Below are 25,020 nucleotides of genomic sequence, written 5' to 3'. Positions count from 1 at the left end.
GGGCATAGCACACTGACCGCTGGCCCTGGCTGACAGGTCAATGTCAGCTGATAAAATACACCCAAAAAAATGTTCATTATGTACTTTCATGTAAACCTTTTTCTTATGTTTTTGTACATATCCCCTGCGTGGGAATTTGTTATCTGGGTTTTTCCCTCTCTCATATTTCAATAAAAACATTGTAACAGAAAAAAGAAACTGAAATATCACATGGTCCTAAGTATTCAGACCCTTTCCTCAGTATTTAGTAGAAGCACCCTTTTGATCTAATACAGCCATGATTCTTTTTGGGAAAGATGCAACAAGTTTTTCACACCTGGATTTGGGGATCCTCTGCCATTCCTCCTTGCAGATCCTCTCCAGCTCTGTCAGGTTGGATGGTAAACATTGGTGGACAGCCATTTTTAGGTCTCTCCAGAGATGCTCAATTGGGTTTAGGTCAGGGCTCTGGCTGGGCCATTCAAGAACAGTCACTGAGTTGTTGTGAAGCCACTCCTTGGTTATTTTAGCTGTGTGCTTAGAGTCATTGTCTTGTTGGAAGGTAAACCTTCGGCCCAGTCTGAGGTCCTGAACACTCTGGAGAAGGTTTTCGTCCAGGATATCCCTGTACTCGGCCGCATTCATCTTTCCCTCGATTGCAACCAGTCGTCCTGTCCCTGCAGCTGAAAAACACCCCCACAGCATGATACTGCCACCACCATGCTTTACTCTTGGGACTGTATTGGACAGGTGATGAGCAGTGCCTGGTTTTCTCCACACATACTGCTTAGAATTAGGGCCAAAAAGTTCTATCTTGGTCTCATCAGACCAAAGAATCTTATTTCTCACCATCTTGGAGTCCTTCAGGTGTTTTTTAGCAAACTCCATGCAGGCTTTCATGTGTCTTGCACTGAGGGGAGGCTTCCGTTGGACCACTCTGCCATACAACCCTGACTGGTGGAGGCCCGCAGTGATGGTTGACTTTCTACAACTCTCTCCCATCTCCCGACTGCATCTCTGGAGCTCAGCCACACTGATCTTTGGGTTCTTCTTTACCTCTCTCACCAAGGCTCTTCTCCCCCGATAGCTCAGTTTGGCTGGACGGCCAGCTCTAGGAAGGGTTCTGGTCATCCCAAACGTCTTCCATTTAAGGATTATGGAGGCCACTGTGTTCTTAGGAACCTTAAGTGCAGCAGAAATTTTTTTTTAACCTTGGCCAGATCAGAAGAGCCTGGAACAGCAGCATGTAATGCCTAGGTGCAGGGCATGCATGACTTTGGGAGCAGTAGGGTTAACAAGGCTGGTGGGTGTGTAGGAGATAGCCGAGGGGGAGGTATTAGGGGGGCTTTATATGGTAATCCCGCCCTGGGGGGAGTAACAGTAGATTGGAAGAAAGTTCCCCAGCAGAGCAAGATGGCAGATTTGGAGCACCTGATGGAGCAGCTAAGGGAAGAAGCGGCAGTGAGAGGGGCGGCCTGGCTGCAGGAGACGATCGATGAGGCCATTCAGAGAGCGGGACCTACTGCGAGCGGGGGAGGAATGAGCGGCACCAAGGCGTGTCGGTCCCGGCCACCCAAGCGGTTCTCCCCAGAGCAGCGGACGAACACTAAGCGGCAGCCTGGGAGTCATGTCGGACTCCCGGTGGGCCCGCCGGCAAAGCGGATGGTGGGAGAGACAGTCAGAGGCCCGAGGGGGGCTTCAGCACAGCAGAGCGGGAGACGGGAGGCTTTGGGAGCCGCGGTGCGGCCTACGAGAACAAGAGCAGAGGTGAGCGCAAGCCCCGCCCCCAGGAGGAGTTCGGAGAACGGGCAGAGGAGAGCACATGGAGTGATTCCCGGGCCTGCAGGTTCCGCGGTCGGGGATCGCAGGAGGAACGAGCGGGGTCGGCCTGTTAAGGCATCCAACCCGAGAGACAGCAGGACTGTGGTACCTAGCACCAGTCTGGGCAAAGCAAAGAAGAAGTCAGATGGCTTTGGGGATGCGCGGAGGCGGGGACATCAGGCGGCAACGTCAGCAGCATCCACGGTGTCCAGGCTGGGTGGGCCCTCATCGTCAAAGGAGGAAGTAGGGGACCGCCATGCGGCAACGGAGTGGTCCGGGTCTGAGGACGAGTCGACCCCCCCCTTCCAGGAGAACGGCAGCGGTAGAAACCAGAGGTTCGGCTGATGAGGTGACGCCTGTGCAGCCTTGTGAGTCCCAATTTACTTTAATCGATTCAGGTCTGCCTAGAAATGTGGGGCCAGGGGAGGCGGTAGCGAGCACGGTTCCTAGGGTAAAGGTAACTGCGGTAAGCGGGGAGACCTCTGGCGTAATGGGTTTCTTGGCAGGCATAAAAGAGCTGGTAAAAAGGATTGAGGCTCCTGCAGGTCTGGCGGCATCATGGATACCGCCGGCCGGGGGTGCTGGGGCAACAGGAACGGTAGCAGCGGGGACGGTTGTCACGGCCGTGGTTACCTCGCCCAATGCGGTGGTGACGGTGAGTGGGAGCACGCAAGGGACAGAAAAAACAGCGGTGGTGGTTGAGGCTGCAGGCAGGCAGGACATAACGAGGTTGTCAGACGCCGCCAAATGTGAAGTATGTTTGTTATGAGGGGCCGTTAGGGTCACATTTGAAACAGGAGGTGCGTGAAAAGTTATGGAAAGGTGAGTAAGTGGAAATTTTTTCGCTGCTACCGCTGGAAAAATTCAATCTTGATAGGGTAAAGCCAGATGACTCCAAGAAGGAGGATGAGGTACCGTTTAATTCCGAGAACATTTGCCAACTGGTTGCAGGCATTTGCGATTATGGCAAGTGTCATTGGGGAAAAGCCACCTAGAGCATTGTTCGGCGCTTTTCTGTTATCAGGATGCGATTGGAGAGGCCTATAGAGTTTACGGGGGCACAGCGTGGCTGAGGTACGACGAACAGTTCCGGCAGCGGAGGGCAGTTCGGCCGGCACTGCGAAGGGACCACAAGGATATCAGCCTGTGGATGAGATTGATGACATCAGCGAGGGCTCCCAATCAGTTTTTTCAAGGGGGGACCGGTGGCCCTTCGGCCCAGGGACAGCTGGTTGGAAATAAAAAAGGGGTGTGTTGGCAATACAACACAGGCAACTGCAAGTTTGGTGCCACATGTAAGTATAAACATGAGTGTTCCAGATGCAGGGGATCTCATCCAGGGTCCAGATGTTTTAAGCAAGGCAAGGGTCGTCCAGGAGAGGCTGCAAGCAAAAGGGAGGACCCCGGTGAGGGTGGAAAGGATGCGACCGTTTCTAGGTAGGTATCCAGACAGGAAGGCAGCCCAATTGTTGGACGAGGGTTTTTGGGTGGGTTTTAGGATCCCATGCACATTGACAGTTATCCCCCCTGTGTCGCCCAATTTACAGTCAGCAATGCAACACCCGGAGGTAGTTACAGAAAAACTAAGGAAGGAAGTTGCATTGGGACGCATGGGTGGTCCATTCCCAGCGGCACCATTTGACGATTTGGTGGTTTCGCCGCTGGGGGTGGTGCCAAAAAAGGAACCAGGAAAATTTAGGCTGATTCATCATCTATCTTTCCCAAAAGGGGGGTCGGTGAATGATGCCATAGATCAAGGGACGTGTTCCGTACCTATACCTCATTCGATGCGGCAGTGGGATGGGTCCGGCGGTAAGGGATGGGAGCCTTGATGGCGAAGGCGGATGTGGAATCTGCTTTTCGGCTGCTGCCTGTACACCCTGATAGATTTTGGTTATTAGGGTGTCATTGGGACAATGAATTTTATGTGGACCAATGCCTACCCATGGGTTGCTCAATATCGTGTGCGATATTTGAGCAATTCAGCTCATTTGTGGAATGGGTGGTACGGGATGTGTCGGGGGTGAATTCTATAATTCATTACCTCGATTTTCTCTGTATAGGTCCGGCTTCTTCGAGGATCTGCACTGTGCTTCTAGCCACGCTGGAACACATCGCAGAAAAATTTGGCATTCCATTGGCTGCCGACAAAACGGAGGGACCTTGCACGGTCATCACGTTTTTGGGCATTGTCCTGGATTCGGACGCGATGGAATGCAGGCTGCCGAATGATAAATTGGAGGACCTGAAGAGGGAAATAGCGGGGCAACTGGGATTGCGTAAAGTGCAGCTGCGGACGTTGCAATTGGTATTGGGCAAGCTTAATTTTGCGTGCCGCATATTACTGAGACATTTCGTGCGTTTAGGTGAAACGCACAGGGCAGATTTGAGGGTGTGGCATTCATTTTTTTTTAGTCTTTTAATGGAAGGGCTTTTTGGATGTCTGGTCCAGTCAGCAACTTTGACTTGGAACTATTCACTGACGCCGTGGGTTCCACCGGTTTTGGGGTGTTTTTTCAGGGTCAGTGGAGCGCAGGGCCTTGGCCTTAGTCGTGGGTGGAGGCGGGATTCACAAAGAATCTAGTGCTGTTGGAATTATTTCCGGTAGTGCTGGCGGTGGAACTATGGGGCGCATCATTCAAGGAACTAAAGGTGCGTTTCCATGGGGACAATATGGGGGTGGTGCAAGTAATTAACAGGATTACGGCGTCATCACCACCAGTGATTAGGTCACTGCGACACCTAGTCTTGCGCTGTCTGCAACTGAATGTTTTCATTCATGCTGTCTATTTACCGGGTGTGGAAAATGTAATAGCTGATGCGTTGTCTCGCTTCCAGTGGGACAGGTTCTGAGAGTTGGCGCCGGATGCGGAACAACAAGGGGTGGGGTACCTTGTCCCGAGTGGCTGTGGGGGATAGCATTGGCATCGTCGCAGGATGGATAAAGAAGTCGGTGAGTGGGGCTACATGGGCAGCGTACACAAAGGTATGGAGTGAGTGGAGGGAGTTTGCAGATGGATTGGGGGAGGATCCAGCCGGTCAGGAGGTGCGGTTGCTGTTGCTGTACTATATTGCTAGAAAAATGGAGGAGGGTGTGTCCGCGTCGGTGGTTAACAGGAGAGTAATTGGTTTGGCCTTTCCTTTTAAATTACAAGGTCAGCCAGATTTCACAAAGGATTTTTGGGTACGGCAGGCGATGAAGGGCTATAGGAAGTCGATGGTTCGACGGGAGTCTAGAAGACCGGTAACTTTTGAGATCCTACAGGGTATTATAACACAGTTGGTTTATGTGTGTACTTCTGGTTACGAAGTTTTGTTGTTTAAAGTGGCCTTTTTATTGGCGTTTTTGGGGCGTTTCGTATAAGGGAATTGGTCAGCCCTTCTAAGAAAGTACAAGGGGGGTTGGTTTATCAGGAGGCGACGTGTGGAGAAGAGGGGTTAAAGTTGTGGTTACGGAAATCAAAGACTGATCAAATGGGGAGAGGTAGAATGGTGGAAATGTATCCAATTACGGAATCGCAATTATGTCCGGTGAAAGCTGTTTGGGAATTTTTGAGGGTTCGTCCAGCGGTACTGGGCCCCTTTTTGCTACAATTAGAGGGTGAGTTTCTATCTAGATTTCAGTTTGTAGAAGTTTTTAATAAATGCATACGTGGGTTGGGGCTGGAAGAGAAGGATTTCTTGTCCCACTCGTTTCGGATAGGGGCCGCTACAGAGGCAGCCAGAAATGGGATGGATGTGGAAGCAGTTAAACGAATTGGGCGGTGGGAATCTAATAGGTTCCAATCTTATGTTTGGCCCCATATGGTGGTAGGTTTGTAGAGGGATAATTTGGATTGTATTTTGGGAACTGTCGGCGTTTAAGCGAATGTTGAATAAACCGGGGTTATAGTATGGTTTTTCTTCTGTGTTCTTCTATTTTCAGATTCGGTGGCGGGGATGGTCTGGATTATGGGCCATTCCTACATGTCTTTGGGGGCACGGAGAGGGGACGCCCGCAATGAGAGTAGGCAATTGGGTTTTAGTAGGCGGGAGGCATGTACCAAGTGGTTGGGGATCCCAGGCATGTTGTGGGGTAGATTGGTTTCGGAGGTGCATTGCTATGCACAACGAGACAGGCCACCGGATGTATTAGTCATTCACATAGGCGGTAATGACTTGGGCATAAGAGCCATGGTGGACATCACGCGAGACATCAAGCTGAAGGAAGCTTTCCCTAAGATGATTATTGTCTGGTCTGACATGGTGGCTAGGATGTCATGGAGAATGGCTAGGTTGGTGGAAGGGGTGAACAGGGCCCGTAAAAAAATAAACAGGGAGGTAAGTAAGTTTGTGGTCAATAATGGAGGTTTGGCGGTTAGACACCTTGAACTTGAGTTTGAGACATGGAGGTATTTATAAAGGACTTTGAGTGAAGCACACGGATGCATTAGAGAAATGAATTTAGAAAATGGTTTATTGATTGAGTCATTTCTTAGAACATAGGTTGGGGGTATACAGTTCAGTACATAAATTGTATATCAATACCTCAAATTACATATCACATAGAAATGCTTTGTCCAACCAAGGTTTAAAACAGTATTCTACAAGTACACGGGTCACGTAATATGATTAATTGCATTGCAGGGAATACTCATAAAAGTAGCTTGCACATTAAAGCGCCATTAGAAATAATAGTAAAGATAAGATAAGTAGGAAAAATAATCTAAAAACATACATAATGACTCTGTTAGAAGATATATGTCAGTATTTTACAGTTGCACGGGTCACTTCAGAGCGTGATTAATTGCAGTGTAAATGATACTGGAAAACAAAAATGGATGCATTAAAGCATCACTTGGGAAAAAAGGAGAAAATATACTTGGTGAAGAGAAACGGCCGTGGTAGGTTCATGAATGCACTGTTGTAACGGTAGTTGTTAGCTCTATGCGTTTCGTGACCTTAAAGTCGCTCATCAGGAGCAAAACTGTATTGGTTATCTAAAAAGATGAAAAATAGGGACATGGGTGGTTATCTGAAAAAATGCATGGGCAAATGCAGAAAATTTGAAAACCCCCACACATATCCATACATTTGTCCCACAAACTTACATGAGTGTGACCGCACATGGGAGAGATCATCGCCGCACAAGACAATCCGGCCAAGGATGCCACTCCCCGGAGCTGAGGGGGCCCGACCCGGCAGCGCAGCCAGCAGCGGCAATATCCCCAAGTAGTGACAGGAAAAAGGTGAATGGGAGGTATGGTGCATGGGAGAAGTGAATGGCCCCAGGCGGGGGAACCTGCTGGAGAAAAAACAGCCAGTGAATGAAGTGCACTGGAATAGAAAAGGAATATGGGGGAATGTGCAGTGATGGAGAGTGAGAAATTATGAGAATCATAGTGAGGAGATGAAGAGAAGTGAAGAGAAGAAAGGAAAGGGAGAGGAAAGATGGGCAATGGGAAGAGGAGGAAAGAGAAGGGGGAGGAAAGGGGGGAAAAGCAAATGAGAATAAATAAAGTGAAAAAAAGATTGCCTGGTGCACAGTGAAATTGGACAAGAAAGCCAAGGAAAGTGGTGTGAGGATAAAACTAGACATCAAAGACAGAGGTGCCAATCACACCTTGGGGGTGAAAAAACCCCAGCTGGGTGAGCCGTCCAGATCCGACCTCCAACGTCATGCTGTAGCCAAGTGAGGAACAGGGAACACACCAAAGGAGCCCGGCATGGCCAGCCCTGGGCGTCAACCTGGTCTCCCCACTGCTGGAGATGGAGAAGCCGGTCAGCTGATTTATAGGTGCCGAGTAGACACCAAACAGCTGACACGGATTGCATAACGCTGACGAGCAGTGGGGGAAATCCCGCCCACCCTATGGGAGGAGGGGGCGGTGGGAAAACCCACAGTGCTAGTCACAGCTCTGGGAAGTAACAGGAGTGACACAGGATATGCCCAATGATGGACAGTGACCCCCATGCGTGCTCACACTACACATATAGGAAAATGGCATTAGAAAAAATATAAAGAGTATTATTGAGATGGATGGGGGGTGGGGTAAGTTGTTCCAGTAGTATGTGCAAATAACCACCTATTGCACAGGGAGAACTGGAAAGGAAATAAGGGAATAGTGTAAACGGCTGAGAAGCAGCCATAACAAGTATTAGGGCTATATTAGCATTGCAGCCGTGTGCTTCCATCCCTGTAGGTTGAACAAAAATTAGGAAAATAACAAAAGGTGGGACTTTGAGTGAGGAAGGGGGGCCGTACAGATCCCATCCTCCATCCCATATAAGTATGTATAAAGGGGTTGAGGGGCGGGACTTTGAGTGAAGCACACGGATGCATTAGAGAAATTAATTTAGAAAATGGTTTATTGATTGAGTCATTTCTTAGAACATAGGTTGGGGGTATACAGTTCAGTACATAAATTGTATATCAATACCTCAAATTACATATCACATATAAATGCATTGTCCAACCAAGGTTTAAAACAGTATTTTACAAGTACACGGGTCACATAATAACATGATTAATTGCATTGCAGGGAATACTTATAAAAGTAGCTTGCGCATTAAAGCGCCATTAGAAATAATAGTAAAGATAAGATAAGTCCAGCAGGTTCCCCCGCCTGGGGCCATTCACTTCTCCCATGCACCATACCTCCCATTCACCTTTTTCCCGTCACTACATGGGGATATTGCCACTGCTGGCTGCGCTGCCGGGTCAGGCCCCCTCAGCTCCGGGGAGTGGCATCCTTGGCCGGATTGTCTTGTGCGGCGATGATCTCTCCCATGCGCGGTCACGCTCATGTAAGTTTGTGGGACAAATGTATGGATATGTGTGGGGGTTTTCACATTTTCTACATTTGTCCATGCATTTTTTCAGAGAACCACCCATGTCCCTATTTTTCATCTTTTTAGATAACCAATACGGTTTTGCTCCTGATGAGCGACTTTAAGGTCCCGAAATGCGTAGAGCTAACAACTACCGTTACAACAGTGCATTCATGAACCTACCACGGCCGTTTCTCTTCACCAAGTATATTTTCTCCTTTTTTCCCAAGTGATGCTTTAATGCATCCATTTTTGTTTTCCAGTATCATTTACACTGCAATTGATCACGCTCTGAAGTGACCCGTGCAACTGTAAAATACTGACATATATCTTCTAACAGAGTCATTATGTATGTTTTTAGATTATTTTTCCTACTTATCTTATCTTTACTATTATTTCTAATGGCGCGTTAATGCGCAAGCTACTTTTATGAGTATTCCCTGCAATGCAATTAATCTTATTATTATGTGACCCGTGTACTTGTAAAATACTGTTTTAAACCTTGGTTGGACAATGCATTTATATGTGATATGTAATTTGAGGTATTGATATACAATTTATGTACTGAACTGTATACCCCCAACCTATGTTCTAAGAAATGACTCAATCAATAAACCATTTTCTAAATTCATTTCTCTAATGCATCCGTGTGCTTCACTCAAAGTCCCGCCCCTCAACCCCTTTATACATACTTATATGGGATGGAGGATGGGATCTGTACGGCCCCCCTTCCTCACTCAAAGTCCCACCTTTTGTTATTTTCCTAATTTTTGTTCAACCTACATGGAGGTATTTGCGGGCTGATGGGGTTCATTTAAATGAGGTCGGTATAGATTTGTGGGCCTTAGGGTTACAAGATGGAATACAGCGAGCACTTCGGGTGTGGAGGGGCACCCAAGATTAAGGTATTATCTTGAGTGCAGTAGCGGGCGTTGGTCTGTGCAAAAGAAGGAAGATGGCAAAAGTAAGAGTTTTTTGGGAGCTAAAGTTGATATGGGTCCTGATGGTGGTTCCCGGTTAACGGAGGTTAGCCGGAAAGTGATAATGGGGCACTGCGGTCATTGGTAGTCTCTGAGCCAGCTTGTCGGCTTGAGGCCTATGTTATAAATTTGATGGGGCCGCAGTGCAAGTTTGTTATGGACATGGATGATTATTAAGCTATTGCTCAGACCAACGCTTGAGATATTCTTTTTTTTAAAGGGTAAATTTTATTTTGTTTTTAGTACAAAACGAACAAACAGTTACACATACATATATACTAAGCCAACATTGCTCATTCCAATACAAGATACAAGACACTGGTATACATTTGGTGAATAGGTTACCATAATTTTCAGTTGCATTTTCGCTCAGTTTCTATTAAACTTTGTAACATTGACCAGAATTTTCTTATAGACTTCATATGGCAGGTGTAATGGTACTCTCAGAGATAGTCCACAAGCCCCATTTTTTTTAGAAATTTTTTTGTGCACACTCTGGCTTCATCTGTTCAGCCAATGTTTATGACAATGTTCAGCCAAAATGCTATCGTGGGTGGGGATTGCGATTTCCAATGAATAGTGATCAATTTTTTAGCATAAAACAATACTATTTGCAGAAATGTTTGCTTATTTTTAGATATACCTTCGTCGTCCACATACCCCAGTAAGCATCTCAGGGGATTGCAAATATTAGGTATTTGAGTCAGGGAGCTGATGAAGGCAGTGACCCCCGACCAGAACTTCCTGATCGCAGTGCACTCCCACATCAGATGGAAGAATGTAGCATCCGCAATACTGCATCTGGAGCATACTGCCGATGGTAGTCTATTGAGTTTAAATAATAAGGATGGCGTAAAGTATGATCTATATAACAGTTTGGTCTGTATGACCTTATCCCTGGAAGAGATGACAGAGGGGACCTGGAGGGGGAGTATTTCCTGCCAGATGTCCTCCGTCAGCTCGGGGATATCAGCTTTCCACTTGTTGACTGTATTGCTAAGTTTGTGCGTTGTAGAGTGTAATAGAGATCTATAATATGTGGAGACCAGTTTATTATGAGAGGGATCTACTAGTAAGTGCTCTAGCAGAGAGAGTTGAACAGTTATATTGCGCAGACCAAACTACGTAGCTGCCGTGTGGTGTATCTGCAAGTAAAGAAAGTAGGCCGTGCGTGGCAGCTGATAGTCCTGGTGAAATTCCTCAAATGACCGAAACATATTATTTGAGAATAAATGCATTATTGTTTTTACCCCTTCTTTCGACCAGAATTCCCCATCTGTCCTACGGGCAAATTCCTGTAAATTTGCGTTCTCCCATAATGGAGTATTTGGCGAGTAGGTTTGGTGTTCGGTTGATGGCAGCATTTTAGTTAGTTTAAAAATCTGTAGAGTCATTGCAAGAATGGTGGTGCCCTCCCTCCCTCTAAGTGACAAACGGTGAATCAGGTACTGTAGGGATTCATAGGAGGTGAGTATGGCTGCTTCTAAGGCTGTAGCCGCATTGTTGGCCTCAGGGAAAAACCACCAATGTGCATGGGCCTGTTGCGAGGCAATATAGTAGATCTGGAGGCACGGCAATGCCAACCCCCCTCCAATACCGGTAGTTGAAGAGTAGGGGGAGGAAAGAGGATGTTGGATCAGGACCCCCAAGTATCTGAAGGAATCAACGATTTGTAGTGGGCAAGAGGAAGGGAGTGTTAACGGCGCCTCCCGATCGATCCTAAATAGATGGGATTTATCCCAGTTGACCTGGAACCCTAAAAAGTGGCCAAACTTCCGGATAATTTCCAGCAGAGTTGGGAGAGACGATTGGGGGTCCGACAAATATATTAGCATGTCATCAGCTTATAAAGACACTTTCTCTTCTAGGCCCCCAATCGTCAGTCCCATTATCTCCCCACTGGATCTTATCAATGCCGCCAAAGGTTCTATCGCAAGCGCAAATAGTAACGGGGATAGGGGGCATCCCTGTCTGGTACCCCTCTTGATCAGGAATGGATCAGACACAGATGTATTTACCCTCAGCCTGGTGGTAAGCTTCAGATATAGCAGTTGAACCCATTTGATGACGGTATTGCCAAACCCAAATTTCGCCAGGACTTCCAGCAGATAAGGCCACTCGACCGAATCGAATGCCTTGTGTGCATCTAAGACCAGCACAGCTCTAGCTCCCACGATATCATGAGTGGCTTGCAGATTTGTAAACAATCTCCGTAAGTTAATGGACGTTGATCGCCCCGGGATGAACCCAGTCTGATCCGCCCCGATAATAGTGGTGATAACTGTGTTCAATCTCCGGACGAGTACTTTGGCTAAAATCTTGACGTCTGAATTAATCAGTGATATTGGTCTATATGACTCACAAAGTAGGTGGTCTTTATGAGGTTTGGGAATGAGGACAATCAGCGCCTCTGACATAGAGGGCGGTAACTGTCCTGTCTTCATAGCGAAATTGTAGACTTTTAGTAAATGAGGTATTAGGAGGTCCCTAAATTGCATATACCATTCTATAGGGAAGCCATCCAGTCCTGGCGTTTTTTTTCTGGCGAAGGACTGTATGGCCTCCCCAATCTCCTCCTCTGTCAGGGGGTCATCTAGGAGTGAGGCCTGTGCTTCCTGAAGCTTCGGTATTGAAATGTCAGCTAAATAGTCATCTAGTTCCACAATGGTATAATGGGCTTTAGTAGCATATAGTGAGGAATAGAATTTCACAAAAGCATGCATTATCTCTTTGCTCTGTTCCACCACTTCACCCGCTATATTTTTAATTCTTGGAATACCGCATGGTTGATAATCAGGCCTAGACAAATAAGCCAGTAGTCGGTTGTTTTTGATAATCAGGCCTAGACAAATAAGCCAGTAGTCGGTTGTTTTTGTCCCTGAACTCGAAGAGTCGCTGATTTTGATACAGCAATTTCTTCTGAGTGTGCTCCAAAAGGACCAGGTCCAGGTCTCTGGACCTGTGCTTCCAGGTAGTATATGTCGCTGGGGCGGGGGCCGCGGAGTAGGCGGCCTCTGCTTCCCTGAGATCCCCCTCTGTGTCCTTTAGTTTGGACTGGGATGCCTTGCGAGCCTGCCCAATTGCCGCTGGAAAGGCGCCACGTGTGGTGGCTTTAAAAGCATCCCAGGTCAATGGGACAGAGGCACTCTGTCGGTTAATTTAATCAACCAGTATGATTTCATTTCAGCTGCACTTTGATCTACCACTACCTGATCTGCCAGCCATAAAGGGCTTAATCGCCACATTCGGTATGAGGTAGGGGGGCCCAAGGCAAGGTCCACCATTAAGGGGGAGTGATCAGATACTGCCCTAGGGAGATATCTGGCCTCAACCACCCTATTTAGCAATTCAGACTAAACTAAACAGATCAATCCGGGATAGAGCACCATGCGTTTCAGACTGACACGAGTACTCCCTCCCGTCCGCATGTTTCCACCTCCAGGCCTCCACCAGGTCAAATTGTGTCAAAAAGGAGCACAGAAGTGTGGGGGGCAGTGTAGAGCACTTGAACCTGTCAATAGAATTATTGAGTACTGTGTTAAAGTCCCCTGCTATCAATAAAGGGCCCTCCGCTATCGCCAATAGGGAACTCATAACCCGTTCGAAGAATATTCTAGTGAAGGGTGGTGGGACATATAGGCTTGTAACCGTATAGGGCTTACCCAAAAGTTCAAGTACCACAATAACAAAGTAACCGTTAGGGTCAATTTTGATATGTTTTATAGTGACAGGTGCTGATTTTGCTATAAGGATTGACGTGCCCCTGGCATACGTGGAGTAAGTAGAATGTATAGCATAGGCAATTTTTGCTCTCTTTAGAGCCATGACCCTTGATCCTTGGAGGTGGGTTTCCTGGAGGAGGATCATGTGTCTCGCCAAATATTCAAACATCAATGACCTTTTGACCTTGGTGTTAAGCCCCCCTAACGTTCCATGAGACTAAACAGAGTCTAGACATGAGTATATACAAGTTATGACTGGTGGAACCCATTTCTCAGGGTTCGCCAGGGGCCCTCCCAGCATGGGGTCCAGCGAGCCATGAGAAATACACCAGGATATGAACATCTCTAATTTTGAACCATCAACCCATTAATCTGAGCTTTTGATTGTATGACTTGTAAGACAGAAAGGCCATTAGTGAAGTATACATATACAGCTGAACACCAGTGTTGTTTGTGTATAACATTAGCAGTAAAGAAAAACCCTACAAAAGGTTCCCCAACAGATCCTCCCTCCCGGCTCCCACCCCCCAACATATGAGAGCTTTGTTCCCATAACCAAAACTATTCGGCAGAAGGGCCATGGCTCAGACCCCCAACCAACAAACCCTAAGAGACGTGTAAAAGTCCACAACTCTGGGTCTCCGTCTGTGTTTGTCTGCACAGATGAAATATGTGTGGTATCTCTTGGCCTGAAAAAAACATAATGTCAAAAATAACAGGAGGAGAAATGAATGACAGGGAGAGTGGCATGATAGTGGTTGGCATCCAAGAATATCATGGGAGGTATCTTCTACATCAGAGGATTCGCGATGCAACATCCCATAGCAACTGTATAGCAACTGTATGGAGATGGGGATGGATGAAGTAAAGGGAGCAAAATAGACAAAACCCTCCAGTTCCCCATATCCCCATGCACCTCTTGTCAGATGGCAATGGAGCATAATGAAGCGAGCCTCATATAAAGTGAAACACTAATGGGGAGGAGATCTCCTATCTTGATTTCTGCGATCTGGATGTCCCAGGGTGTCCACCCAGTGTGATGCCTCCTTGGGATCCGTAAAAAAATAGGCCTTGCCCTGGTAAATGATTCACAAACGTGCAGGATACAACATGCCATATGGAAGATGGAGCTCCCGTAATCTGCGTTTGATTGCCAGGAAAGTGGCTCTTTGCTTCTGCGTTGCTATGGAGAAATCTGGGAATATGGTAATGCCATTGCCATTAAAGGAGATTTTGCCCTTCTCTCGAGCCACTCTGAGAATAGCCTCTCTGTCTTGGAAGTGGAGCAGCTTTATAATCATGGCACATGGTGGGGACCCAGGTGGCAAAGGGCGCATGGGGATTCTGTGTGCCCTTTCTATGGCGAACATTGGTGAAAAGATAGTGGCACCAAACACATTCATCAGCCATTTTTCTATGAATGCTTCTGGCGTTTTGCCCTCAGCACCCTCTGGGAACCCCAAAAAGCTTAAGTTGTTTCTCCTTAAACGATCTTCCATGTCAGTGATCTTATCTGTAGTATAATCTTGGGCCTGTCGCAGTTCCCTCATAGAGCCCTGTAAGGGACGTGTCTCATCTTCTAGTGCACTAATGCGTTGTTCAGCATTAGTCACTCTATGGCGGATATTGTGGACATCATGTTTTAGAAAGGATAATTCTGTCTTGATAGTGTCCATTTGTGAGGTGAGAGATGCATGGCTGTGCTGGATGGCTGCCATAATCTGGGCTAGGGATGGCTCTGCAGGGCCGGCATCATCCCTGTCTGCTCTGGAGGAGGTAGAATCATTTCCCTCGGCAGGGGAAAACAGGAGAGGGTCTTCTGGGCTTAGAGTAGGGGGGATCTTTGTGACTCACCCTTCCCCTTGAGCTGCTTCCATGGTGTGGATGTGGAGGCTGCTTGTCTCTGTGTGATCCCCTTGTGCTGATCAGCGCCATCTTGCTGCGGCCCGCATGGCGGTAACAGCGGCTCAAATCCCGGGGCCTCCTCCATCGGTGGTCCGTATTTGACCATCCCCCTATGGGCACTGTGCTCCCTGGATACTGTGGGGACAGGTGGGACCCTCGGATGTCAGCCTGGATAGCCGGATCTGTGCAGGATGTGTGCAGCGCGGACGGAGCTCAGGCTGAACACGTCCTCACATCCCAGTCGCTGGCCACGCCCCCCCAACGCTTGAGATATTCAGTGGGTTGTATAACAGATGTTGTTTGCAGTTGATGTTGATATGTTTATATTTTTCTATATTAAAGTATATATTTGTTAAATAAAGTAGGCTGCTACGGCCTTTTATTACTCCAATCTTGGTGTGGTCTTAGTTATTGGGGTAATGGTTTAAGATGGGGGTGGTTAAGGGGTACTGTTAATCACATCTGTTATCCAACAGTCAAGAAGAGCCCGGAACAGCAGCATGTAATGCCTAGGTGCAGGGCATGCATGACGTTTGGGAGCAGTAGGGTTAACAAGGCTGGTGGGTGTGTAGGAGATAGCCGAGGGGGAGGTATTAGGGCGGCTTTATATGGTAATCCCACCCTGGGGGGGAGTAACAGTAGATTGGAAGAAAGTTACCGCCCACCCTCCCTTGAACGGTGAAGGGATTGTCAGTTTGTGGGGTTGTGTTCTATTCTTTTTACAGATGACGGATGAGGATATGTCATGGCAGAGGTGGGCGTTGGTCTGTGCAAAAGAAGGAAGATGGCAAAAGTAAAAGTTTTTTGGGAGCTAAAGTTGATATGGGTCCTGATGGTGGTTCCTGGTTAATGGAGGTTAGCCAGGAAGTGATAATGGGGCACTGCGGTCATTGGTAGTCTCTGAGCCAGCTTGTCGGCTTGAGGCCTATGTTCTAAATTTGATGGGACCGCAGTGCAAGTTTGTTATGAACATGGATGATTATTAATCTATTGCTCAGACCAACGCTTGAGATATTCAGTGGGTTGTTTAACAGATGTTGTTTGCAGTTGATGTTGATATGTTTATATTTTTTTATATTAAAATATATATTTGTTAAATAAAGTAGGCTGCTATGGCCTTTTATTACTCCAATCTTGGTGTGGTCTTAGTTATTGGGGTAATGGTTTAAGATGGGGGTGGTTAAGGGGTACGGTTAATCACATCTGTTATCCAACAATCATGTGCCTTGCCACAATTCTGTCTCTGAGCAGTTCCTTTGACCTCATGATTCTCATTTGCTCTGACATGCACTGTGAGCTATAAGGTCTTATACAGACAGGTGTGTGGCTTTCCTAATCAAGTCCAATCAGTATAATCAAACACAGCTGGACTCAAATGAAGGTGTAGAACCATCTCAAGGATGATCAGAAGAAATGGACAGCACCTGAGTTAAATATATGAGTGTCACAGCAAAGGGTCGGAATACTTAGGACCATGTGATATTTCAGTTTTTCTTTTTTAATAAATCTGTAAAAATGTCAACAATTCTGTGTTTTTCTGTCAATATGGGGTGCTGTATGTACAAATAATGAGGAAAAAAATGAACTTAAATTATTTTAGCAAATGGCTGCAATATAACAAAGAGTGAAAAATTTAAGGGGGTCTGAATACTTTCAAACCCCACTGTATATACACTACACTGACTGACTGCACACTACACTAACTACCTGCCTAATCTCCATTTATTCACTATATACGGCCGTTGTGTAAGCAGCAGCCTTATATAGTGTGGGGTGTGGACCTGAGCCATGATTGACCAAAAGCATCCTGCCTTTGGCCAATCATGGCTGTCACAGCACATCACGCTGTGATTGGAGTAAGCATGCAGGTCAGGTGCATGCTTTGGCCAATCAGCAGCCGTCAATGCACTGCAATAAGCCGCGAGCGCCCCATATGTTAATTTATTCTACGAACAAACGAACAGCTGATGTTCAAATCGAACTTACGTTCGACCCAAACATCAAGCCCATCCCTTGTGTCCTGTCCCATGCAATATTCCTTGTCCCATGCAATGTTCCCTGTCCCATGCAATATTCCTTGTCCCATGCAATGTTCCCTGTCCCATGCAATATGCCCTTTCTCATGCAATGTGCTCTGTCCCATGTAATGTGCCCTGTGCTCTGTCCCTTGTCCCACAAAATGTGCCCTGCTCCCACATAATGTGCCCTGCTCCCACGTAATGTGACCTGCTCCCACATAATGTGACCTGCTCCAACATAATGTGCCCTGCTCTCACGTAATGTGCCCTGCTCTCACAAAATGTGCCCTGCTTCCACGTAATGTGCCCTATCCCTTGCCCCATGTAATGTGTCCTGCTTATTCTACGAACAAACGAACAGCTGATGTTCGAATCAAACTTACGTTCGACCCGAGCATTGAGCCCATCCCTAGTGTCCTGTCCCATGCAATATTCTTTGTCCCATGCAATATTCTTTGTCCCATGCAATGTTCCCTGTCGCATGCAATGTGCCCTGTCTCATGCAATGTGCTCTGTCCCATGTAATGTGCCCTGTGCTCTGTCCCTTGTCCCACAAAATGTGCCCTGCTCCCATGTAATGTGCCCTGCTCCCACGTAATGTGCCCTGCTCCCATGTAATGTGCCCTGCTCCCACGTAATGTGCCCTGCTCCCACGTAATGTGTCCTGCTCCCACGTAATGTGTCCTGCTCCCACGTAATGTGCCCTGCTCCCACATAATGTGCCCTGCTCCCACGTATGTGTGCCCTGCTCCCACGTAATGTGCCCTGCTCCCACGTAATGTGTCCTGCTCCCACGTAATGTGCCCTGCTCCCACGTAATGTGCCCTGCTCCCACGTAATGTGCCCTGCTCCTACGTAATGTGCCCTGCTCCCACGTAATGTGCCCTGCTCCCACGTAATGTGCCCTGCTCCCACGTAATGTGCCCTGCTCCCACGTAATGTGTCCTGCTCCCACGTAATGTGTCCTGCTCCCACGAAATGTGTCCTGCTCCCACGTAATGTGCCCTGCTCCCACGTAATGTGCCCTGCTCCCACGTATGTGTGCCCTGCTCCCACGTAATGTGCCCTGCTCCCACGTAATGTGTCCTGCTCCCACGTAATGTGCCCTGCTCCCACGTAATGTGCCCTGCTCCCACGTAATGTGCCCTGCTCCTACGTAATGTGCCCTGCTCCCACGTAATGTGCCCTGCTCCCACGTAATGTGCCCTGCTCCCACGTAATGTGCCCTGCTCGCACGTAATGTGCCCTGCTCGCACATAATGTGCCTTGCTTCCACATAATGTGCCCTGTCCCTTGCCTTGTGTAATGTGTCCGGCTTCCACATATTGTGCCCTGCTCTCACATAATGTGCCCTGCTCCAACAAAATGTGCCCTGCTTCCACGTAATGTGCTCTGTTCCTTGCCCCATGTAATGTGCCCTGCTCCCACATAATGTGCCCTGCCTCCATGTAATGTGCGCTGCTCCAACAAAATGTGCCCCGCTCTCACATAATGTGCCCTGGCCTCATGTATTGTAGCCTGCTCCCACATAAAGTGCCCTGCTCTCACATAATGTGCCCTGCCTCCATGTAATGTGCCCTGCTCCCACAAAATGTTCCCTGCTTCAACATAATGTGCCCTGTCCTTTGCCCCATGTAATGTGCCCTGCTCTCACATAATGCGCCCTGCCTCCATGTAATATGTCCTACTTCCACGTAATGTGCCCTGTGCTCTGTCCTTTGCCCCATGTAATGTGCCCTGCTCCAACAAAATGTGCCCTGCCTCAATGTGATGTGCCCTGCCTCCATGTAATGTGCCCTGCCTCCATGTAATGTGCCCTGCTCCTACGTAATGTGTCCTGCCTCCATGTAATGTGCCCTGCTCCCACGTAATGTGCCCTGCTCTCACATACCCTGGTCCCACTTAACCACTTCAATACAGGGCACTTAGACACCTTCCTGCCCAGACCAATTTTCAGCTTTCAGCGCTGTCGCAGTTTGAATGACAATTGCGCGGTCATACCAAACTAAATTTTTATCATTTTGTTCCCACAAATAGAGCTTTCTTTTGGTGGTATTTGATCAACTCTGCGGTTTTTATTTTTCGCTAAACAAATAAAAAAAGACCGAAAATTTTGAAAAAAATAAAAGTTTTGCTTTTGTTCTGTTAAAAAAAATTGTAAATAAGCACGTTTTCTCTTCCACTGATGGGCACTGACAGGCACTGATACGGCGGCACTGATGAGGTGGCACCAATGAGCGGGCACTGACGGGCACCGACGATGGGCACTGATATGCAGCACTGATGGGTGGCACTCATATGCAGCACTGATGGGCATTGATAGGCGGCACTAATGGGTGGCACTGATAGGCGACACTGATGGGCAATGAAAGGCAGCACTGCTGGGCACTGATAGGGTGACGCTGATAGGCGGCACTGCTGGGCACTGATAGGCAGCACTGCTGGGCACTGATACGTGGCACTGATACGCTGCACTGATATGAGGCACTGATGGGCATCCCTGGTGGCACTGGCAGTGGTAGGCCTTGAAGTGGGCACTGATTGGCAGCTACCTGGGCACAGATTGGCAGCTGCCTGGGCACACAGTGGCATTTCCCTGGGGTCTAGGGGCATACCTGGTGGTCCAGTGTGGATCGCTTCCCTGGTGGTCCTGGGCAGCTTCCCTGGTGGTCCTGGGTAGGATCCGAGGGGGGGCCGTGCTGATAAACAATCAGCACAGACCCCCCTGTCAGGAGAGCAGCCGATCGGCTCTCCTCTACTCGCATCTGTCAGACGCGAGTGAGGAAAAGCCGATCACCGGCTCTTTCTATTTACATCATGATCAGCCATGATTGGACACGGCTGATCACGTGGTAAAGAGTCTCCGTTGGAGACTCTTTACCTAGATCGGTGTTGCAGGGTGTCAGACTGACACCCCGCAACAACAATCGCCACGATGCGTGCCCCCAGGGCGTGCAGCGGCTCAATATTCCTGATCACGTCATATGACGTCCGGTCAGGAATATCAAACCACTTTGCCGTCGTCATTTGGTAATAGGGCAGGCGGTAAGTGGTTAATGTGCCCTGCTCCCATGTGATGTTCCCTGCCCCCATGTAATGTTCCCTGATCCCATGTAATGTGCCCTTCCACTATGTAATGTTCCCTGATCCCATGTAATGTGCCCTTCCACCATGTAATATACCCTGCTCCCATATAATGTGCCCTGCTCACACGTAATGTGCCCTGGCCTCATGTAATATACCCTTCTCCCACAAAATGTGCCCTGCTCCCACAAAATGTGCCCTGCTCCTACATATTATGCACTGCTATCACATAATGTGCCCTGTCCCCATGTAATGTGCCCTGTTCCCACAAAATGGGCCCTGTGCACTGTCCCTTGCCCCATGTAATGTGTCCTGCTCCCACATAATGTGCCCTGCTCTCACATAATATGCTCTACCTCCATGTAATGTGCCCTGCTCCCACAAAATGTGCCCTGCTTCCACAAAATATGCCCTTTGCTCTGTCCCTTGCCCCATGTAATGTGCCCTGCTCCCACATAATGTGCCCTGCTCTCACATAATGTGCCCTGCTCTCACATAATGTGCCATGCTCCCAGGTAATGTGTCATGCTCCCACATAATGGGCCCTGCTCCCACATAATGGGCCCTGCTCGCACGTAATGTGCCCTGCTCGCACATAATGTACCCTGCTCCCACGTGATGTGCCCTGCTCCCACGTGATGTGCCCTGCTCCCACAAAATGTGTCCTTCTCCCACATAATGTGCCCTGCCTCCATGTAATGTGCCCTGCTCCCACAGTATGTTCCCTGCTTCCACGTAATGTGCCCTGTACCTTCCCCATGTAATGTGCCCTGCTCCCATAATGTGCCCTGCTCTCACGTAATGTGCCCTGGCCTCATGTATTGTAGCCTGCTCCCACATAATGTGCCCTGCTCCCACATAATGTGCCTTGCTCTCACATAATGTGTCCTGCCTCCATGTAATGTGCCCTGCTCCCAGAAAATGTGCCCTGCTTCCACATAATGTGCCCTGTGCTCTGTCCTGTGCCCCATGTAATGTGCCCTGCTCCAACAAAATGTGCCCTGCCTCCATGTAATGTGCCCTGCCTCAATGTAATGTGCCACGCTCCCACATAATGTTCCCTGCTCCCACATAATGTTCCCTGCTCCCACGTGATGTTCCCCGATCCCATGTAATGTGCCTTCCTCCATGTAATGTACCCTGCTCCCATATAATGTGCCCTGATCACAAGTAATGTGCCCTGGCCTCATGTATTATACCCTTTTCCCACAAAATGTGCCCTGCTCCCACGTAATGTGCCCTGCTCCCACGTAATGTGCCCTGCCTCCATGTAATGTGCCCTCTCCCATGTAATGTGCCCTACCCTCATGTAATGTGGCCCACTCCCACAAAATGTGGCCTGCTCCCACAAAATTTGGCCTGCTCCCACACAATGTACTCTGCTCTCATGTAATGTGCCCTGCTCCCACATAATGTGCCCTGCTTCCCCCTCATGTAGTGTGCCCTCTTGAGCCCCTGTAACCTGCCCTGCTACCCCCCACACACACACACACTGTTTATCTAAATTTGAATGGACCATCTCAACAAAAAAAAAGAAAGTTTAACATTAAATACTGTAGGTACATTTTAATGTTTATTATTTTATTTAATGCTATTCCTAAAAATAATTGTTATTATCAACAGCTCGCTGATCATACCAATGTTCCATGAGCTGTAGATCTGAACATTATTTCAGGGGTTCCTTGAGATCTCAAACTTTTTGCCAGGGATTCCTTAAAAGTAAAAAGGTCTAGAAACACTGGTTTAGGTAGTGCAGACCTTTTTAATCACTTATTAACCGCTTGCCGACTGGCTCACCCCGATATACGTCACCAGAAGGGAATGTACAGGCATATTAATGTACCTGTACATTGCCCTTTAAGACGCGGCTTGTGGGCGCATGCATGCCTGCCGCGAGTTCCGTGAGTGTGATCATGGGTCCCGCGGACTCGATGTCCACGGGGATACCCGCGATCATCTCATGGAGAGGAAGAACGGGGAAATGCTGATGTAAACAAGCATTTCCCCATTCTACCTAATGAAACTGACACTGATCACAGATCCCTGTAATCGGAAGCGGTGATCAGTGTCATGTCACACATAACCCATCCCCCCCGCAGTTAGAACACATCCCTAGGACACACTTAACCCCTACAGCACTCCCCCCTGGTTAACCACTTCACTGCCAGTCACATTTACACAGTAATCAATGCATTTTTAATTGCACTGATCGCTGTATAAATGTGAATGGTCCCAAAATAGCGCCAAAAGTGTCCGATCTGTCCGCCATAATGCCGCAGTCATGATAAAATTCACCGCCATTACTATTAAAAAAAATTATTAATAAAAATGCCATAAAACTATCCCCTATTTTGTAGATGCTATAAATTTTGCGCAAACCAATCAATAAATGCTTATTGCGATTTTTTTTTTTTTTACCAAAAATATGTAGAAGAATATGTATTGGCCTAAATTGAAGAAAAAATTTTTTTATATATTTTTTGGGGATATTTATTATAGCAAAAAGTAAAAAAATAATGTGTTTTTTTTCAAAATTTATGCTTTTTTTTATTTATAGCACAAAAAATAAAAACCAGAGAGGTGATCAAATACCACCAAAAGAAAGCTCTATTTGTGGGGAAAAAAAGGACATCAATTTTGTTTGGGAGCCACGTCGCACGACCACACAAATGTCGACGTAGTGCTGAATGGCAAAAAGTGCTCTGGTCTTTTGCCGGCCAAATGGTCCGGGGCTGAAGTGGTAAAATGCAACAACATACAAGTGGTGCTATGCTATATCTTTGAGCTTGCAGCCAAATTTTATCTGTCTGTCTGTCTGAGAGAGAAGAATTCGTTAAAATGTACAGACCAATTTCCTAATTATCTAATATCTTGATATTTATTTATTTGGATCTGCAAAACTTGTAGTGTTTCCACTCCCCCCTTTCATATGTTCTTTATTGAACAATTAACAGTCAGACTAGAACTATGCTAGTGAATTTCATGACTTCAAGTTGGCCTGAATTTTTTTCGTGGTGGGATATCATTTTACAGGACTGATGAATTGGCAAACCCCCGGAGATCTCATCATATATTCTCTGGAAGACCTGAAAGGAAGTGACTTCAAGAGATTTAAGAATAAATTGTCTGATTTCTCTTATGGAAATAAACCTCCCATTCCCAAAGGAAAACTGGAAAATGCAGATTGTATCACCACAAAGGATCTCCTGATAGGCACATATGGAAAGGAGGGAGCTCTGGATGTCCTGGTTAAAGTCTTCACTCTGATCAGTCTTCTGGGACCCGCAAATGACTTCCAGAAAAGGAGAGCAGAAAGAGGTGAGTCCCTGTCTATAACAACAATTTAAAAAAAACCTCACTAATAATGAGGAGGATGCAGAGAACTTTTCTGAAATTAAATTAAATGGTTCATCAACCTGAAGAACAAACTGAGGTACATAAAATTTCTGGGAGGTTACCAGACCTGAGATCTGATCCTAAGCAAAGACATTTTTCTACATGCAGCCATTTATCTGTACCGTAATCTTATAAAATTTGTTTTTTGCAGCTCAGTCGGGGACACTCATGACCAGCAACAGATTAACAGGTCAGTAAAATGTCCACTTAAAAAAAGTTTTTCCAAGATTATTCTACTACACCACATTTTCATATTAAAGACTCAAATTTTAGCTTTAATCATGTATTCTTTTATGAGTATGTGTAATAAAGTTATATGAATTTTGATGCCATCTCTGGTTTTAGTTGGGACAGCAAGATCTTTTTTTAATATTTCTTTGTTATTATTATATATAACAGTCAATTCTTGATTTGGACTGTACACAGTTTATTTATATATCAACCAACTAATATTCTTAATTTGGCTTCAATGGTGTAGAATCAGGGGTTGCAGGGGTCACAACGGCTGCCCTGCCCATGTTTCAGGGGACTTGTGCAGCTTCCTTGTCAAATTTGATTTTGCAGGGCAAGCAATTATAGGGTCTGATCCTGTCACGTACCTGGTAGGTTGTGAGCCCGTAGTGCAGAGAAGGACCTCCCTTACAGCTCCCACTCCTGTTCCTCTGGAATGGAGACAGAAGGCCAGGAGTGAGGAGTGGTATGGGTGCCTGGCAGGATCGACAGTCACCGGAAGTTCAGGAGTGGTGACACCCTCTGGGTCCAGAAGCTGAAGAGGAAGCTGGATTACAGAGAGGACCCGGAGCCACAGCAGATAAGGAAGCAGGTAAGTATGTAGGTAAGTAAGCAGGACTGGAACCAGGAACAAAGCAGCAGGTAGTAGCCTGGAACGCTGGACTAGAACCTGAAACAAGCAGCAGGTAGTAGACTGGAACGCTGGACTGGAACCAGGAACAAGGCAGCAGGTAGTAGACTGGAACGCTGGACTGGAACCAGGAACAAGGCAGCAGGTAGTAGCCTGGAACGCTGGACTGGAACCAGGAACAAGGCAGCAGGTAGTAGACTGGAATGCTGGACTGGAACCAGGAACAAGGCAGCAGGTAGTAGCCTGGAACGCTGGATTGGAACCAGGAACAAGGCAGCAGGTAGTAGCCTGGAACGCTGGACTGGAACCAGGAACAAGGCAGCAGGTAGTAGACTGGAACGCTGGACTGGAACCAGGAACAAGGCAGCAGGTAGTAGACTGGAACGCTGGACTGGAACCAGGAACAAGGCAGCAGGTAGTAACCTGGAACGCTGGACTGGGAC

The 25,020-nt window shown here is 47.3% G+C and overlaps 1 protein-coding gene and 1 long non-coding RNA gene across 9 annotated transcripts in view; one reads left to right on the top strand and one right to left on the bottom strand.

The window, feature by feature from the left end:
- Positions 1 to 25,020, top strand: part of LOC141106560 (NACHT, LRR and PYD domains-containing protein 3-like) — a 196,570-nt gene that overhangs the window by 71,700 nt on the left and 99,850 nt on the right. For 5 of the 8 annotated variants that reach the window (XM_073597425.1, XM_073597422.1, XM_073597421.1 and 2 more), the window contains 2 exons: positions 23,353 to 23,637; positions 23,867 to 23,905. In XM_073597425.1, the coding sequence (XP_073453526.1) occupies positions 23,353 to 23,637; positions 23,867 to 23,905 (324 nt within the window). The remainder of the gene's footprint in view (positions 1 to 23,352; positions 23,638 to 23,866; positions 23,906 to 25,020) is intronic. The other 3 variants (XM_073597428.1, XM_073597426.1, XM_073597427.1) reach the window with 1 other exon arrangement.
- Positions 6,467 to 7,640, bottom strand: LOC141105408 (uncharacterized). Its single transcript, XR_012235594.1, has 3 exons — positions 7,403 to 7,640; positions 6,891 to 7,084; positions 6,467 to 6,779 (listed from the first exon to the last, which is right to left on the bottom strand). It is a non-coding gene; the product is annotated as an uncharacterized lncRNA (long non-coding RNA).

Source organism: Aquarana catesbeiana, linkage group LG08 (genome assembly GCF_042186555.1).
Source record: "Aquarana catesbeiana isolate 2022-GZ linkage group LG08, ASM4218655v1, whole genome shotgun sequence".
Lineage (NCBI taxonomy): Eukaryota > Metazoa > Chordata > Amphibia > Anura > Ranidae > Aquarana > Aquarana catesbeiana.
This window is presented reverse-complemented; position numbering and strand designations above follow the sequence as displayed.